At 37.4% G+C, this 19,759-nt stretch overlaps 1 protein-coding gene across 1 annotated transcript; it reads right to left on the minus strand.

Annotated features, from left to right (window-relative positions):
• Positions 1–1,237: 1,237 nt before the first annotated feature.
• mamdc4 (MAM domain containing 4) lies at positions 1,238–19,656 on the minus strand. The gene is made up of 26 exons (XM_088435429.1): positions 19,584–19,656; positions 15,991–16,152; positions 13,539–13,772; positions 13,299–13,424; positions 12,036–12,191; positions 11,799–11,902; positions 11,543–11,698; positions 11,238–11,328; positions 11,032–11,145; positions 10,623–10,715; positions 10,411–10,548; positions 10,066–10,314; positions 9,880–9,981; positions 9,531–9,665; positions 8,169–8,296; positions 7,866–8,082; positions 7,476–7,613; positions 7,275–7,402; positions 4,758–4,848; positions 4,472–4,621; positions 4,229–4,354; positions 3,953–4,077; positions 3,769–3,874; positions 2,640–2,839; positions 1,679–1,744; positions 1,238–1,575 (listed from the first exon to the last, which is right to left on the minus strand). The coding sequence occupies exons 1-26, from the start codon at positions 19,654–19,656 to the stop codon at positions 1,552–1,554; spliced, it is 3,432 nt and encodes a 1,143-aa protein (XP_088291555.1). The 3' UTR covers positions 1,238–1,551.
• Positions 19,657–19,759: the final 103 nt, after the last annotated feature.

A 19,759-nucleotide genomic window follows, 5' to 3' on the forward strand; every position in this document is an offset into this window, starting at 1 on the left:
TGAACAAAATGTTGCAGGAAAGCTTTATTTTGCTTCAGGGAAGTGTTTTATTTCATGCAACGCGTAATGTTGTATCTGCATTTTTCTCTCTGCGAAATCAGCAGCATTGAATAGTGGTTAAATTCTAGAAAACAAAACAGACTTGGAGTATACAGTACTTATGTAAATACTATATACATATGTGAGGATAGGGCTGATGCCATTGAACAGTTTGAGGGTTGAAGAAAAAAAAATTACATTATATTTAGATTTGATGATGCTATGACCGTTTCAAAGTCAGACCATGTTGGGTGGTAATAAGGCCAGGTTAGTGAAAAATCCCTGGAGCCCCAAGGGTTAAAGTGGCCATTTCGTACAGTATTATGCAGTGGCAATTGCAATCCTTTAATTAGACATAAATTAAAGCATTAATTGTAATAATCGTGTTAATCTATCTTCTGATCAGACCAATTTTATGCATCAAGCTTCTTGTGCTTGAGTTGTTGGGAGTTGAAAACAAAGGTCAATCACACCATGAAGTGGATACTGATTGGCTGTCATTGTGTTTGGCATAACCCAATAGGCTCACTTTGTGGGAGGGAGAGAGCATTCAAGAAGCACTAGGAAGACATGAGAATGGAAAACATGTGAGAACTCTCGATTCGATAAATTTTAAATTTAACTGTAAAAGACAATTGGATTGCACCTTTGATAAAGGTTCAAGCAATACACATTCTTTTTCCGCATATCGCAGAAATGGCTCAAGTTTAGCCTTTTACATAAATGCAAAGCACCCAGCTGCAACTGCAACATAAATGGGGAACATGATGTTTTCTTTTAATGTCCATTTCTAGTGATTTGGAAATTGACGTAAGAAAACAGAAGATGAAGAAAACAAAAAAAATTGCAGCCAGCACTTGGGATGGGTCTCGGATACAGCATAAGGTAAAAGGTTACAACCTCATCTGTTAAAGAAAATAAATGACTGAAGCCATTTAAATAAATGACTGAAGCCATTTTTTGTTGTTACAGAATGTAACCCATGTATATATATACATACATAAAAAAAAAATCATTTTTCTCAAAAATTTTAGGTGATCGCAAAGTGAGATTAATTTGATCGATAATTGATCGATTAATTAGTTAATCGCTTGATTTTTAAAAGTCTACTCAGCCGACCAGGCTTTGTGTAAATATTTACTATTATTTTCAATGTGTGCATCATAATGACTGAGAGAACCATTTCAATGCTCACGGTTTTAATACAGTCATCACTCACAGTATTCAGGTATATACATTCAAAATCTCCGTCCAAAATCTCTTGCTCTTTCTTATCTTGACAAACCTTACCCCTTTCCATTACAATCGCTGTCGTAAATCATCTTTTGCCTTTATGATCCATCGAGGTTGAGGCCCACCATACAACTGTTCGACAACGCCTCTCGGGCTCATAAATGCTTTTTAGTAACTTCAAGAGAGTTCGTACAGAGTTCTATCCTTGAAACATAACCTGTCTTTCTTAGAGCTCCACCTCTGCTGGTCCATTGGCAATAAGTTGCACGGCCATGGTCATCACCCGGTGTAATTAACAGAGGCCTGCACACAAAATATTGTGTAGGAATAAACATTGGATATCAAGTAATATTTGATAAGGTCTTTCCAGTAAATATGCACTTTTAGCTGTACAGTAGACACTCACAGCAACATTGTTGAACCCAGCTGCCATTGGGTGATTTTGTGCTGGTGGGATTCTCACATGGTTTTCCTGTTCAATCGGAATGCATCATTAATCTTTTATTTAATGTTTTCAAAATGTAAAACTTGGACATGGCAAGTTTTGCTTAAAAAGCAGGTAATTTTCACCAGGGTCTTTTTATAACAAATTTAATTTTAGTCAATTAATTTTAGCTGATGCTAAATGATATCTTGGATGACAGTTCAACAGGGCTAAATGGACCGTGATCCAACCTTTTTTTTTGTTGGTTCCAGTTTAGGGCCTTTGAAGTAAAATTTGTAGTCGCTGCTCCTACATTTTGAATTGACAAGTGGCTGTTCTGGTTTTACAGTAGTTTGTCAAATAAACTATAAAATGTTTCCATGTACTCCCTGTAATGTACTTGCAGACTAGTCATTCATGTTTGGCGCATTGAATAAGTATTTTTATTGATGTTTTACATGTCCTGCTGTGGGAGTGGTCTCTGAATGCATCCCGTCAACGTGAGTACAGTAATGGCTTTCTTTTGCTTCTCCACTTAGATATTGAATACAAACACATTATTTTTTTCTTCTGCAAAAACCTTGTTAACATACAATTGAAAATCAATAGGCACAGCATGTCTCATTGTCCAACATTGGAACTGTTCTAGTTTCGTTATGATGTGAATGTGAAACTATGTTATCCTTTTTTAACTGGTTTACTGTATAAAGCGCTATGGCAACTGTGTGACTGGCATACGCATTACACAAATCGGAACAAAAATACGGGGCTGGTGAAATCTGTCGGGACTCGGGACACAATGTTCAAAATCGGGATTGTCCCAGTTGAACCGGGATGTCTGGTCATTCTACTTTTAATCAAACAAAATAGCGGATGGATTGTACTTTAACTGGACTGAGCTTGTCTTCAGGGTTTCACTACAGTTTTAATGACACACACTTACTGTGAAATCCGCTTCATAGGTCTCGTTACTGAAACCGATGTCAACTTCGGGAGATGTTGACGATGATGGCTCTGTCAAAGCCCTGGCTCTCCTTTGGGCCCGTAGGTAGAAAACAAGGAGGGCAATTAATGTACCAACAAGCAGCAGTACGACAATGACCGATGCTGCAATCCCTCCTGCATTTCTAGGTTTGGTTGAGGCTGAAAAGGAAATCGAATGAAGATTTTCATTCATTAACATTTTGAATTGGATACTGAACAAGTATACTCAACACAAGATATCTTCTGACTTTTGTTTTAAAGGGCCCATGACATGAAAAGTCAACCTTTTAACCACATTCCAATGTTGATTTCTCACCCTAAACAACTCAAAGGTATTATTTTCCTTCACTGATGCATTTCTAAGCATTCCTTGCTTATTCTGCCCTCTCACACCAGACCCACCTGTGCAGATTAAAACGGCTTGAAGTTTGATTATGACGAAAGGAACAAGACAGGGGCAATTCACAATTCCCCGCACCGTCCGCGCAAGAGAAAATGCACGCCAAACTTGTCCGTGTCTTTCAGTTTGATTTTGGTTCCGGAGCCGAGGAGAGATTTTGCACCGAGTCGGCCAAGTAAACAGGAACTTTTCATTTTTTAGCTACAGCGTTTTACTGTAGAAACACTGAGGTGCCCATAATGTGTGTTTGGGAGCGTGTTTGTAAATAATTCACCCTTGGGTGGAACTACAGTTATGAATACTGGGTTCCCATGGGGACTGATTTGATAAAAGGAATGTGTCATTGTGAGAGAGTTATATTGATGTCGCTTTACATTTTAATGTCAGTAAAACATGGCCCCGTTATTCATACTGTTGGAGTAGTCTTAATCAGCCTCCTGAGGACGAGCGGTCAGGAGGATGGATGGATGCATGTTGCGTGGACCCGCCGCTTGAGCTGCAAGATGGCATGGCTGCTACACTTTGAGGATATAAAGATCTGTACTATGAAACTCATATTTAATAAAAAATTAAATCGCCAATGTGCCCAATGTAATTTATATGCATATATTATGCTGTGAAAAGTACTTAAATATCATGTTATGGCCCCTTTAAATGAACATTCTGCAATACGATTCCCTTTCCTTACTTGGGTCTCCATCAGTGACTGTTTTAGCACAGTTGACACCAATGGTGTACTCAATGTCATCAATGGCCAGGAAACCATGGGCACCCTTGATTCCCTCAAACACAATCTGGCAAGAAAACCAGAATCCATAATAGTTATTGTCACAATTTGGCTGATTAAATCTGAAATGAAATGATAGTCCAACCTGATATTCTTCAGTGGACAAAATGTCAACTTCAAAGCGTCTCCATGTTCCTCCCAGCTCTTTCACCTCCAGCTGCTCATTGAGAAGATCTTTGGACAATGTCCATACCTTCAGCTGGCTGTCTGCTACAAGATGCAAAAACATACACACACAAAAGGACACGTACACACATATACACACACACAATATCCGTTTTTCATGGAGAAAACAGTATTTTGCTCAAATCAGTTGGAAAACAAAAACTTCATTCAAACAAATGATAAACTTGATTCTTACATGAATACGGCTTGTAGGCCCAAAATTTCAAACAGGTCCCTTTTGTCGGGGGTAGATGGGGGCTCAGCAGCTGAGCTTTCTGATTGACCGCTGTCCGATTGCTACTCGGAATGAACAGGAAGTGACCTGGCAAAACGAGATGATAAAATGCTCATTGTAAAATGGAAAGATTCTGTCCCAAGGCATCTGTCACTTTTTCAATCATAAGTAAATAAACATTTTGAATTTCATACTGATGTTGACCTTTCTCTGTTCCAAGACTGTGGTCTTCAGAAGGGGTCAAGTAGTGCATCTCTTTTTCGTGACTCGTCAGCTCCCAATCCAGTTCGTCCCGCTTGATGTTTTGCGTGTTAATCCAAGTACACATTCCTTTCTCAAGGTTGCACTTAGATCCTAAAACAAAGTCCAATACATAAAACAAGTTTGTAGCATGACTTTATGGGCGGATGATGTATTTTATATTTCATCAAACTTGGAATCAAGAATTCCAAAACAAATAGATTGAGAAACGATAGTTGAACCCACAAACCTTGATTTTGACATGGATGAGCAGAGAGGAAAATATCATCAATTGCAACATGAGTGTCTTTTCCTCCTCTCCCCATGACCTCAAACTGCAGCTGATGAAAAAGAAGTCAACTCATCAGCATTCTTTGAATTATAAATACGATTGCTATTTTGACCATTTTTCTCCAAATTTCTTTCACATAATTCTGATAATATTTTAGCCAAGGGATGGCACACTGCTACTAAGGTGATAACTAAGTGTTTGTGCCATGTTGTACCTTGACACAGTGTCACCATCTGGGTAAAATTTAAGCTCCCTACTGCCTTCTTTCAATGCCTCTCTTGATGTCAAATGACTTTGATGCTAAGATCCGAGGAATATTTACAGAAAATCTTTAAAGTTGTATGCTGTTAAGTTAGAAAATTGTAACAATATTTGAGGAAAAATGAACCTCCGCAATTCATTGGGTGAACATCTGGCATGCCAAGCATGACGATACACGAGATTGCCGCAAATCTCGTGTTGCTCCAGTTCTGTGATTACCGTCCTCAGTGTATCATTCCATTGACAACAAATAAAAAAATGATAGAAAATTCATATAAATAACTGTGTCAAGTGGAAAAGAATAGTTCATAGTGTTTTTTTTTAATATGAAAAGATTGACCTTCAGCCTAAGCAGTAATCCTAAACACAAAAGTGTCACTGTCAATAAAGCCAAGTAGATAAGGGAGATTATTTTGAGGGCAATGTTGAGTTAAACATGTTCGATATCTATTAACTATAAAAAATGTGTGGAGTTAAGTTTGAGGCTAGCTGAGCGATGACACGATGATTGTGTTACTAGGACACAACCTGAAACTCGTCCAATTTACGGGCACAAATAGTCGAGCAAGTGGTTGTATTAAATATTTTACAACATGTTTCCCAAATCCTTCACCACTATAAAACTGACAAGGAAAGTCTGACACTGCAATCAAGTTATCAGATAAGATAATGGTTTAACCTGGGGCTTTATATTTATTCTTCCTCACGTCATCATCTGCTACTGTACTTTTTTGTACTAATGTAATGTATTATAACGGAGAGAGTTAACAAAATGTGATAGAAACGAATTTTAAATTGTAATCGTGTGAATCAGTGAGCAATTAAATAAAAAATAGTGTTGAATCATGTATGATAAATGAAAAATTTGATTGAACAATTCGGAATGAAATCAATCCTTTTCATGACTCTCACATTGGAATTGAATGCGATTTTGAGGGGGTGAAAAATCTCGAAATTAAAAAAACTTGAACATTTGTTGAACAAGAAAGAATGATATCCCGGTTGACATACATTCTCTATATATGCTTAATTCCTGTTTTGTTTATGTTCTGCCATTTGCAGCCCGTTTTCCCCAGTCAGCCACCATATTCAACTTTTATTTTGTAAAAAAATTCAATATGGCTGAAAAGTAGCACATTTAATTCTTGTCTAATTGAATATGTTGGTAAAAAAAGGAGGGGGCTTAAATAACTTTTTTTTTTGGTTTGGTTTCTGCAAACTTTTGCAATGGGGTTCATCGGAAAATTTGATTTCCAAAAACGGGGTCCATGATGTTTGAGAACCCCTGAACAAGACAATACATTTTTTAAAGAAATTGTAAGTGAAGAATGGAAGGCTTGAATGAAAAAAATATTATGTTCAAATTGGGATCATGTGAATCATTGAATAATGAAATAAAAAAAATAGTGTTGAATGACGTATTATATACGAATTTGTGATTTGTTTTGTTAGAAAAATTGGGAATGAAATAATCTCTTTTCATGAATCTCTTATTGGAATTGAATGGGATGGGGGGGCTGAAAATGAGAAAAACTTCAAAATTTGTTGAACAAGAAAGAATGGTAACCCCAGTTGATATAAAATTCTCTGAATATGCTGAAGTTTGAATCAAGTGAATTAGATGAAAAATGTGGAACAAAAATAAAACGAAGGCCTTCAGCCTTCGCACAACAAGATTAATTATATTTTAGGCCAAAAAACTGTGTGTTAATCATTACAGACACATAAAACATGTCTGTCAACTGTGGAAAAAAAACGTAAATAGTGTCATGATCTAACACATTTTATTATGTACTGTACATTATTTGAAAGTTTTCAAAACACGGCTAAGTGTCAAAGTACTGTGTTTCTGAGTTTAACCTGGGATTTGCTCAATGCCAAATGTTCATGCCTGATACCAATACTGCAGCCTCAAGGATCAGCTGATACGAAACTATATCAATTTGATTCATTTTCTTGATACTGACTGAAACACAACAACTGCTGACTAGATGAACTCACAGCTATACGGCAACCATGGCAACAGTTTGTCTGTGCTACGGCATGGTGCTCAAAATGAAGTTGAAGATATTTAATATAGTTTGCGTTCATGAATTGGGAGAGCGGCATTTTAAAAAAAAAAAAAATCCAACATCGATCCACTCATTTCAACCTGAATCATATACAAAACTGATTGTGCGGACCAGATCCCGGGTAAATACCACAACAATCTACCTGCCAGTCCATATTGTTGCTGGAGATATTGGCATTACCATGGCGCCAATCATCTCCCTGGTTCAGGCTGTCAGTAAAGATCTTGACTCTCTCACCCTCCATTGGCTTCATATACACTGACAAATAACCTGCAAACAAATCACATTTACGTTATATTGTTTGTGCATCTGTCTTTAACTCTTGTTGTGTCTGGGGACTTGCCTGGATCTTTGCTTCCCATGTGGTACCAGAAATTTAAGCACTCTGTTTTAGCTACTCCCTGGCGAACAGGCGATGTGAGGGTTGTGGTAGTGCCAGCGGGAAGTATGTTTCCTCCAGTTTTAACCATCATGTAGAAACCTACCATAAACACAGAACATAAGTTCTAAGATGTGAGGAAAATGTCAAACATGAAGCATCCAAAATATCAGTACAGTTCATCTCCATTGCAAAATGCAACCACAATAATAAACATATTGCTTATTTATAACTGTTCTTATCAAATCAATCAAATGAACTCAATTATTTAATTATTTATGTGTACATTTCACTAATGCCATGGCAGTTCAATGTACAGAATGTACAGTCAAGAAAAAAGCTACTTTTTCTTACCCTGTTCTGTCTCCAGAGTGTGATCGATTTTGGGTGACGTCCCTGATGGAATGTGGCCATTTCTATGGACCCATTGAACCTGACCAGAGCTTCTGTAGCCACACTGCTGACCCTCAAAAGAACACAACCTTGGCACAGAGCAAGGACCGTCCACCAGTGCCACATCATCAATGGCCACCTGCCCGTCAAATCCGGAACGTACAGCTTCAAACATTAGCTGTGGGTGGAGTAAATATTCAAGAGTAAGAAAAGAGTGATTAAAAGACAGTAATATTTTTTCCAGCTCTTAAAGCATAGGCCTACCTGATATGTTGTGTACTGCTGCGGTACTGGGCAGTGTGCTTCATGCCACAAGTTGCCATGAGCTCCACTGCGGGTCCACAGCAACTTCTCGTAACCATTTTTATCAAATAATTTCACATTGAGAGCCCCTAAGAGGAGATAATCATGCTTTGGTCTTTTTGAGGTTCAATACAACACAAGTCGGGGTGCCGTATAGGTAAAAAATAACAGGTAAACTTCAATCTTTGCCAAAAACATTCACACCTAAAATCTAAGAGTTTTCTTTCTTATTTTTGCTTGACAGTGAAAATTATGAGTTTTTTTTTTTTTGTCAACATGAGGTTTGTGTGTGTGCGTGTGCATGCACGTGTTTTAGAGAGAGACAGAGAGAGAGAGAGAGAGAGAGAGAGAGAGAGAAAGAGAGAGAGAGAGAGAGCGAGAGAGAGAGAGTGAACGAGAGTGAGTTTTATATACTGTGAGAGACATTTTATGACAAGTGTAAGCAGTTTTATGGTGACTTGGGAGGCTTTTTGGTGTATGCAACAGGTTTTTGGTGGTTTTATGATGAGAATGAGAGATTTTTCAAGATGAGGTATTTTATAAGTGGGGTATTGTTTTGGCACATGTGAGAGGGGTTTTGATGTGGTATGAGTTTTTGTGGAAGTGAAACATTTTCTGGTGTGTGTTTCAAGTCGTACTAAGAGGTTATTTGGTTTGTGTGAGATGCTTTTTGACGAGTGAGAGGGGTTTAGTTTGGGTGAGAGTTTGAAGAGTGAGATTTGCAGTTTTTATGAGGAAGGTTTTTTTAGGTGAATGTGAAATCTTTTTGGTTTAACAGGAAGGTTTTCTTCATGAAATTGTAAACTTCTTGTCTGACAACTTTTTGAGTGTGTGTGAGAGGTCATTTTACGTGTAAGAGGTTTTTCTTTGGGCGTATTTTGTCAGGTGTGAGACATTTATGGTGAACGTAAGGTTTGTAAGGTTGGTGAGATCAAACATATTTTGTGAGTGTGATGTTTTTGGTATGTGTAAGAGTCTTTTGTTAAGGGGGGCTATTTAGGTGAGGGTTGGTTTTTGCTGTGTGAGATGTCACTGAGGGGGGTGTTTTTCTTTGGCCAAGTGTGAAATGTTTTTGTATGAGGTTTTTAGTGAATAATCTATTCTGGTGTTAATTTTTTTGTGAATGAGGGGATGTTTTGAGTGTAAACTTTTATGAGAGATGTTCTATGAACACGAGACCTATTTGTGAGCATGAAATGTCTTTGAGTGAAGAATAGAATTAAATTATATATTTTGTATACATTATACACTAGCTTACAATGCATTGCACTGATGGACGGTGAGACAATGTTGTAGAGGAGACATCCTTTCTGAGTACCTCACCAGTGTTTGGCCCGTAGATTTTATAGAAGAAGGTCAGGCAATGGCTGGTAGGACCTGGTAATAATGGCAATGACAGTAACCGCCCATAAACGCCATGCAGTGAAGAACTCCACATGTTTACCACAAAGCTTTTACCTATCAAGTGGGGTGAGGCAAAAGAAAGACAGGACTTTTAAAATTTCATATGTTGCTTTTTGCTTTTAAAAAAAAACAACCAAATGAGGATTAGTGCAACTGTAACTTTGGATTGCATACATTCTATATGCATAAACAGGATTCTAATATTGGCTCTCTTCCATGTGTATCTGGTAAAATTACATTGTCATTTAGCTTAGTAGAATGAGCGTACCAAGCCCGATGGTGTGGTCCATCCCGTCAAGCAGTGTCCAGTCAAAATTGTCACTGTTGTCCTGGTGCCACCCACACAGTCCATCCTCAAAGTTACATGACACTAACCATACAAAACAAAGCCAAGTATTATGGCAAATGTGTTACAAATCATTATTGTTTGGATCCTTTTGTTAAGAAGGGTTACCTGTAGAAGAAGCTGGAAAATAGTCTGCATGGCAACCACTAAAGTGTACGTTTTTTACTTTAATCTTGGCGGACGGAGACACTTTCACAGCACGAGATTCAAATGCCAGCTGAAAACGATGCTTCCTGGCTCCGATGGACACTTGTGCAGGTTGCCACTCCGCCTCCCCTATTCCTGTCTTTCCACTGAACTCCCATAACTTAGGCTGCACACCCAACATGCTGTCTATCACTCTGACTGATAGGTCACCTGCAGTGAAGAAAATAATGGCGTCCATTCAATGTACTCAATTCATGCTCAGGGAATATAAGAAAACATTTTCGGCAACTGTGAAGTACAGTATACCGATGTGAGCTTGATCTCCGGTGAGCGCAAAATCAAACTGTAAGGTGCAGGCCAGGCCAGATGGGCCCAGGAGGGGGGTTCGTGTCTGTGCCTCAGTCAGATGCTGGCCTGGGGCTTCAGCCACATATAAGTACTCGTCTGCCAAAAATAAAAAGGTGCTTACTGGGTGGCATATAAAACTGTAAATAAACCAATGATCAGTGATGATTTACCTTTTACCGTGGAATTCTGGTGAAGCACCCAACCTTGACCCCCAATGCTTGTGTCTGTCCAGCCAGAGCTGCCTTTACTATATGAGAAGTCCCCTGTGACACAAAAATGTACATTAGCATGATGATTCTATTTATTAAGTCTTGAATCTTCAAGTTTTTACAAATTATGCGATATGTCATCGAGTAATAGAGGTGGAGGTAACTAGGAGGATGAAAGTTAGTTATGTAAAATAATAATAATTGCAAGGGTGTGCACATTATCTGCAGACGATGATTACACAATTCTGTTAGGTGACACATTAATGTTCCTTTTCAATAGACAAGTTTGTCCAAGATCAAAGCAATAGAAGTGCTTAGACTAGTTTAGTTTGCACAAGAAAATGTGAGCAAACAAATTCCTTCATCTCACCACATACGGCTTCATCTTCAGCTCCCTCGCAGTCAGGTTCAAAGTCACACATTTTTTCAGGCTTCGTGCAAAGGTTCTTGGGAGATTTAGGGAATTTTCCCAACCAAATTATTTCTGACAAGAAAATGTTTGAATGCAGACTAGTTCGGCTAATAAGACGTTATTTGATTAAGTGGGACAACAAAATACTTTTTTGTCATCATTACCATTCGATCGCCGGCAGTCAGGAGACAACACAATGTTGTCAATCGCGACACCTCCATATGCAAGATCCCTGATTGCTGCCATTATAAGAATCTGGAAGATGTGAGAATGAGACAAGAAATAAACATGAAGAAGTATTCTGAATAAGCAACAGTATTATTTTAAACAAATACTGTACTGTAAATACGAGACAGATTATCTGAAAATGCTATTTCCCAAGGTGCCGCGTCCTTGCAACAAAAGTGATTCGTCCAAAAAATACCATTCCATCCTTTTGAGTAAAGGAGGCTTTATGATAAACACTCACTTGAAAAGTAGAATTGTTGACAATTTCCACTTCAGCCTTTACCCAAACATCACCCAGCGCTCCGCCCCTCTTCCAGACTGGTGTGATCATCTTATCAGCCACCAGTACCGTCAGTCCACCTGACCTCGGCCCAAACTGGTGTGTGTACATGACCATCTATAGCAGGAATTTGACAGAGGTGGCTCAAATTATGTGAATGTAAAAATAAATAAATACATTTTTTTAAAAAGCCACTGAAGAGAACATGTGGGCTTGCCTTGCAAGGTTGAGAACTAATGGTGGGTTCTAGGCGAGGACTTTGGAAAGCAGCCCAATCCATTCTGAGGCCTCCATCAGGAACAGTTACATACAAAAAGTGACCTGCAATGCTCAATAACTTTAATTCCACTAGATTTTCAAGGGGCCATTATTGTTGTTAAAAAGCGCACCAATTAATTAGCACATGACATCTTGGAGCAAAAACAGTTGGCAAATAAATTAGAATTGGCAGTACCTGAGACACTGTTATTGGAATAATCTCGTCCCGGTCCTTTCAGAGGATCTGTGATGGAGATTTTTTCTTGACTTGTTCTTACCCATGTTAGATTGGAAAGTGACCTGAGGTCCCAATCACACAAATCATTCTCAAAGTCACAGCGCTGATATCCCTCTGCGCACACACACACAAAATTAGACACCATTTTTTAAAAATGCTGATCCATTTGTATTTATACAGTTACCTGCTGCATGATGTGTTGCAGAACAATAAAATCACCGTTTTTTTTAAAGCCACAAGGCAAACTGGAGTCAATCTTAGCTTTCTTAGCAATCTTATTTTTGGCTGAGCAGATTTTAAATTTTAATCTCTAACCATACTCGTTCTGTATGCTGAATAAATCCATTTTCATGCATCGGACTTCTTGTTCTTGGGTTACTGGGTTTTGGAAAATAAATGTCAATCCCACCCTTACAGTGGACAATGATTGTCTGCCATTATGTTTGACATAACCTGAAAGGCTCATGTTGCGGGTGGGACGGCAAGTTCAGGAAAGAAGGAACACGTGAAAATGGGGGTGCATGTCAATCAGTCAATCAAGCGATCAATATACAGTAAATACATTATCCTTTAAAAGGATATCATTTATCCTTTGACAAAGAGGGCGCTCTTTCTAAGATGGTGGTGCTTGCTAGCCACTGAAGTAGCTAAAGTTTAGTCTACCACATAAATGCAAAGCACACAACCGGGACTCCAGCCACAGCTAATGACAACAACAAAATGCAAATGTAGTGAGCAAAGCTCTATTATTATTATTATTATTTATTATTATTGTTGTTATTATTATTAATATTTTTATTATTATGTAAACGTGGCAGGGAAGTGAAAATGATGACCAAACCCCTACAACCTACAACATGATACATTCTGAAGCGTCTGCCGAAGGGTAAGAAAACATTTTCCGAATGTAAAATGTACCTTGTTGACAGTTGGCCAAGCACTGGCTTGTTGTGTATGGAAAAGTTGCTAAATGCCACAAGAATCTGTAGATAAGTGTGTAATGAAATGCTGGGATGCCATTTCATCTTATTGCTACCATTCCTATACCCACTGCCATTTTTTGAAAAGCTGTGGGAGTCATTGTCCCAACAGGAATGAAAGTGTTAAGCTATTCAATGGTGTTTCTTTCTTAAGAGAAGTCATGGGACCAATTTCTTTGTGTCTGATGTGTTAGTGGAGTGCGCTGCTCTACCAGTAAGTCTTTTGTATGTGATTACTCACCACAGTTTTCCTCATCTGTCCAGTCGCCACAGTCATCTGTGCCATCACATACCTGACGTTGGTCCACACAGCCCCCACGCTTACACTCCCGCATTTCGGCTGGACACTCTTTGCCAGGTTGTGTCACTTGAGAAGGAAGAAGTGGGGGGGGGGGACGACAAATTCACTGTTCTACTGTGCAGTGCATTTTTAAGTGCACTGCCACTGATATAAAAGCAATAGAGATATTTGGATGCTTACTGGGCAAAGCACAGTCCAGAAACTCCATCTGGTCTACAGCAACATCTCCTCTTCTACCCTCAAAGCGGTTTGAGTAAAGATGAACATGAAAGGGTGAGGCGATACGGCCCAGAAAGATGGTGGCCTCCTTCCACCCTCGAATGCTAGTGGCTTCAGGCCGCCACACGATGGACTTTTCGGAGTCTTGGTGAAGGACAGACGCAAACAGGGGAGAGGAGCCAAGTCCAGTTTCACCTATGGGGACGCCACATTTGTACCTGAGCTCTGGTGTTATCATATCACAAACATCATCATGTGCTGCAGTTAAATTCATTATCAATTGTTTTGAGAAAATACACTTGATGACCTGAATCCCACAGGAAATATCTCAAACGAAGGCGACATGTTGGTGAAGACTCTTGCATCTTTGGTGACGCAAGGACTGCAGTTTTGAAACCTGCGGACTTAACCTCTGTCACACCCATAAACCAACCTGTGTTTACACAAACGAAAAGTACACATTATATATATATATATATATATATATATATATATATATATATATATATATATATATATATATATATATATATATATATATATATATATATATATATATATATATATATATATACATTCTTATGCTAATTATGGTAATGGGCAAATGGGAGGGAGGGTGAAAGCGGACAGAGTCAGTTGGGTGTTATCAGCCAGAGGAGTTGCTTACAGCAGCTTTTGCTAACCAAGGTTGTACCACATTATTTTAATTAAAAGAAGCAAGCAGACCGAACCAACGACTGAATCCATTCATCCATGTTTACAAATGGGCATTAAGATGAGATTTATTCTGTGTAAAGAATTTTTCAAGTGCACCGGTTTGTATTGTTTATTTATCTGTAATCTTATTTGAAATAGCTGCTTTTAATCTGTCTGTCTTTAATCTTAAATCTGCGCTGTAATTCCTGTTTGTCATTTGGATCTTAGCGGTGTTCATGTTAACCAAGATTGTTTCTTTGTTGGTTTTAACAAAAGAACAAACAGACTGAGCCAACATTTGAGTCCATCCTTGCTCACACGCAAGGGGCATTAAGATGACATTTATTTGGTGTTAAGAATTCTTCAAGCGCTTTAGTTCTTAATGTTCAGTTCTTAACGTCATTACGTGACTGCGATTAAAATGCGTTGCTTTTTTCGCCGTCCATATAGTCGATCTGAAACAAGCGTGATTTATTTGCCCAATGAGTTAATATTTTCTTAAAAATTTGAATAATTTTGAAATGTGTCAAAATACATTTTGTGTCTACAATTGCATGCTAATGAGGTTATGAAGCCATCAAAGCTAAAGTGGCATTTTATTTTATAATTCTGTTTGCTGCTAAATAATTGGAAATTGACCCAAATTGTTTTAAGGAGGTGCACAATTATTATTATTATTATTATTATTATTATTATTATTATTATTATTATTATTATTATTATTATTATTATTATTATTATTATTATTATTATTATTATTATTGTTGTTGTTGTTGTTGTTGTGGTGGTGGTGGTGGTTGTTGGTGTTGTTGTTGTTATTATTATTATTATTTAGGTTTGGAAAATTTTCTTGGTAAAAGGGGTCCCTGGCTCCAAAGGTTTTCAGAAGCCCTGGCTTAAAACAACACTTTTTGAGAGGAAAATTTAACATTAGAAGCTTGATGTGAAAGACTGCGGAGCTGATCAAACACACCTCAAAATTACTCCGTCATTTTACAGGAGCTGGTTTTGCCAAAAGGCTTGTTACATGCAGCCATCTAATAATTTCACTTTGTTGCCTCCTTTATCAAATGTCAGGACTCAGGATCTAATACAGTGGCTTAAGACAGTTAAGCCTAAATAAATATGCATTTTTCACATTGAATACATTGAGCTTGCTAAATCACACACAGTGTTCAGGTCAAAAGTTTGACTTGAACTCAGGTATTGTCTTTAAGAAAACAAAATACATAACAAAAAAAAAAGAGATTCATTTACTGCCTAAGCTGAACTATTAATTTGTAATGCAATTCAATGCCAGCCTTATCAGCCTTTTAACATGTTCTTAAATCTGCTGGATCACCATCAGTGAAAGGCAAAAACAGGGTTTCATTTTTTTGTTTTTATTACTTTTTTGAAATGTATTTAATAATCGCTACTTGCATCAAATAATTGCAATGCCTATTTGCCATTGTAGCGGTGTACTGAGTGACAAATACTGAGAGCTGTAGTTGTGTAAAATTGACTTGTCTTTTACTGAGAGCTAGGTCAAGAACTGTATCGTGGTTTAAAACACTGCAAAAGTTTGAAACTTAATCAGGTGTACTGGATGTTGCGCCTAAGTGAGTTTTTACTTCTTCCTCTGCTTCTCTCATGACGAAGTGGAATACAGTACAGTGCTTGGGGTTACACTGATGTGTTTTCAAGTGACATCAAGCGACATTGATGCAAACAATACCTGAAGCAGTCCCAGTGGTAAAGTCTGAGGATGGCCCACTATCCGGCAGCGTGTCACCTCTCTGACGCCGTTCCCACTTGTATCCTTCATTCAAGGACTGGTCCTTCCATCCACATATACCTGTGTCCTCAAAGTCACACTGGAATCCCTTTCCACTGTAACCTTGAAAGGAATAAACAGTCGCTTCAATAATATTCATACTAATTCCAATAAATAGTCAATGCAGATAAAAAAAAAACATCTTTATTTGTTGAGAAAACAAATAAACTATTTAAAAATAAATTAATTAATTAAAAAAACATTCTCTGAGGTTACTGTACTTCAAAACTGTAATGCATTAGTTATTACTACCATTTCAAAGTAATTAATTTCAATACAATATTACTGTATTTGAAATGTAATGCATTACACTACTATTGCATTACTTTTATATTACTCTCAGCACCATAACTGGAAATTCAGATATGATGTTACGCTCATTAAACATCCAGTGGAAGGTTGATTTGAGTCTTGAGTCAGTGCAAATCATTTATGTAATCTGTACTGTATTGTTAACCTTTAAAGACAGGAAACAAAATCTTGTTTGTTTTTTTTGTATTTTAATCCCTTAATAACTTCCCCTCACAGCATAGTGATGCATTGTTTATGCCATAGGCAAAAACAGTTCGCGCATTTCACAATTTCAATGTTAATACTTAAATTCAAGTTCAGTTGGCTAGGTTAGGGACATGTTTAAAAAATAGATAGTTTTTGTGGGGCCAACGTTAGCGTCTAGCCTTCATTATTGTTAAGGTGTGTTTTGTATGCTTCATCTTGATTACCATTGACCAGAACTATTTATAGAGCTTTATTAATAGCAATTGTACAGTGAAAATTAGCGTTAGCTTACCTTGTCATTATTGCTATTCGGTATCTTGCTTACAAGGTTTCCAAGTTCTTTTGAATCCACTGTGGAAAGCTGCAACGTTTCTCCTAACGAATCTTCTAACCTCTTGATGTTGAAGTGTCATCGCTCAGCAAGAAAGCACAATCCTCACCGTGTTTTCTTTTCGCTAACTTCATGTTACTATGGCACCGCTCTGATTGGTTTGTCAAATTCTTGGTCCTATTTCACGAAGTGGACAGCTCTTTAGGTGTCACGCACAAAGTGCACCTAACGATTATATTTTTCTTTATCTCTGATGAATTGAAAGTAATGGTTGCATGTTGATCTTGTGTACTTGTCCACATTCAACCTGACGTTTCATCTCAGGTGTAATGGATCAGCAAGTAAACATTTTGCCCTTGACTTTTCTCCTCTAATCTTGCTGTGTTTTTGGAGAATTTGGGGGGGGGAACATCACTTTCAGGCTAAAAATGCATTGTAATGCATTATTTTGCTTTCATTTGTAATGAATACATTACTATTCTTTGTGTGTAATATATTACATTTCAGCGTTACAGTAAAAAGTAATGCATTACTCCCAACACCGCTGGCAACAACACAATATTATAACGGCTTGAAGATTCTGTGCTCGATATATATATATATATATATATATATATATATATATATATATATATATATATATATATATATATATATATATATATATATATATATATACACACACACACACACACACACACACACACACACACACACCATAATTGACTGGATCATTTCTCACAGAAATTCAAATGGGATAATTTCCAGTTCAATCTTGAGCCTGAATGAGAATGATTGGATGAAGTTTGAATGTCAAGAACCATACCACAGTCCTGCTCATCATTGCAATCCAAACAGTCACACACAAAGTCGCATTTCCTCTCAGGGCTGAGACATGGATGAGAAACAGCTGTGTTAAAGAAAAAAAAGGGCATAAATTCAACTGGTTCTGCAGTGGATGCTGAGAATTTGACAGTCAATACGCAGGAGTCGGAATTGTCCATATATGTGTTTTAGCTAAAAGAAAACATCTAAAATAGCTTCCAGGATCAATGATCAATAAGATTTCACAAAATGTTACATTATTTAAAAATAATTACTATTTATTCATACACATTTTTCATATCTTATCAGATTCCATTACTGTCAGGGTTTATAGCACAGTTCTTTGCAGAAAGCTCAAAGGCCAGAAAGAAAGTAATCAGGTTAATGTGCAAAAATTGCCACCTGTCCATTCAAAGGTCTCTAAATCAGATGTTATAACCTTCTCAGACTGAAATTGTGTTTTAGTTTTTTCAACTTCTGAGTTAAAAAAAAGACTCATAAAATATTCATGTAGTGACATTCCAGAAACCCTCTTTGACTCAAATTGAGTTTTACGACTTTTTTTAAACTTCTTACTTTAAAAAGAAGGCTCATAAAAAAATTGTGCCGAATAATCCTTTCATTATTGCAAATCTGCAACAGCTGTCTTGAGAGGGTTAAGAACCACATTGGGAAAACATAAATTCTGCGTTTATGATTTTGGATTTTATAAAGTACTTACTCACTGTTTTATCCTATACAGTTGATTTTCTGAGATGTTGGTGAGTTTCTCTCCTTTACTTACAAAATAAAACTATTCTACTTTTGACTTCGATGTCAGACATAGATCAAATTATCAATAACTTAACATAACCACATAATTGTGGTTGCATAGTGTAGCAACAGAGGCACACTAGCAACACGGAACTGTTTATGATAATGACAATAGCCAGTTGGCCTTTTGTGAAGTAGAACAATATTTCAATATACGGAAGAAATTTGGTATGAAGTGAACTGAAATACACAAACATTTGTTCATATTGTTGTATGGATGTCACTAAAGACAAACACTTATAATAAGAAAAAAAACATTAACAGACAACTGTCAAAATCAGGTTAGGTCAGAGTAGACTCCTCACTGCATGACCCTTGTATGGCTCTATCCAGCTCAAAGTAAGTTGAAAGAGACAGCTTAAGTATGAAAAGAAATATTGTCTTACTAGTTTACAAATAGTCTGGGGCTGTTTCCAAGGAATATTCAAAGGGGCTGAAAGAATAGGGACGTAAAGTTATCTTAAACTCACAAAATGATATTATCGTGCTATGAACCACGAGCCAATAATTATCAATATATTGTGGGTTGGAAATGCCTCTACACTTTATAAAAACTGACAATATTAAAGCTCAATATAAGGCAATGATGTGTTTTGTGCATTGTAACAGCAGAAATTAGCTTTGTTAGTCATTTTATTATAATGTGTTCCTATTGACGAAGCTGGAAAAGTATTATGATTGATGAAGTTCACAATATGATCAGTTGAACTGGGCAAATAGCAATTTGTTTTTGACGCAGATATTGTAATTTTAATGTCATGTCACCGAAGATATCGTGACCATTTTAATATGTACAATATCACGTTTATGTTATTTCTACCAGACGAAACTTGCAAACGCCAAAGTGCCTGGGAACAAACGCCTTGAAAAATTAAAGCAATTGGAAGCTGAATTTTGGGCCCCCAAACATTTTTAACTTACCAAATCTGGGCCTCAGTAAAATGTTTAGACACCTCGGTATTAGAGCACATGGCTCAAAAACAAATACACTTTGTGAAGCATTTTACTTAAGCTCCTCTTTACTTACCCAAATGCAGAATCAAAGACAAGGTAAGGGCTCGAGTTTTCATTTGTAGAATCCCAGTCCACGGCCCCCACATCTTGGCAGCTCCGAGCGCAATCTGACTGGCGTCTCCTGAGCCTGACTTTTACCTTCTTTTACTTATTGCCATTCTTCCTAAAAGATAACAACTGGACTTTAAG

The sequence above is a fragment of the Hippichthys cyanospilos genome, chromosome 15 (genome assembly GCF_059441005.1).
Source record: "Hippichthys cyanospilos isolate Australia breed blue-spotted pipefish chromosome 15, RoL_Hcya_1.0, whole genome shotgun sequence".
Lineage (NCBI taxonomy): Eukaryota > Metazoa > Chordata > Actinopteri > Syngnathiformes > Syngnathidae > Hippichthys > Hippichthys cyanospilos.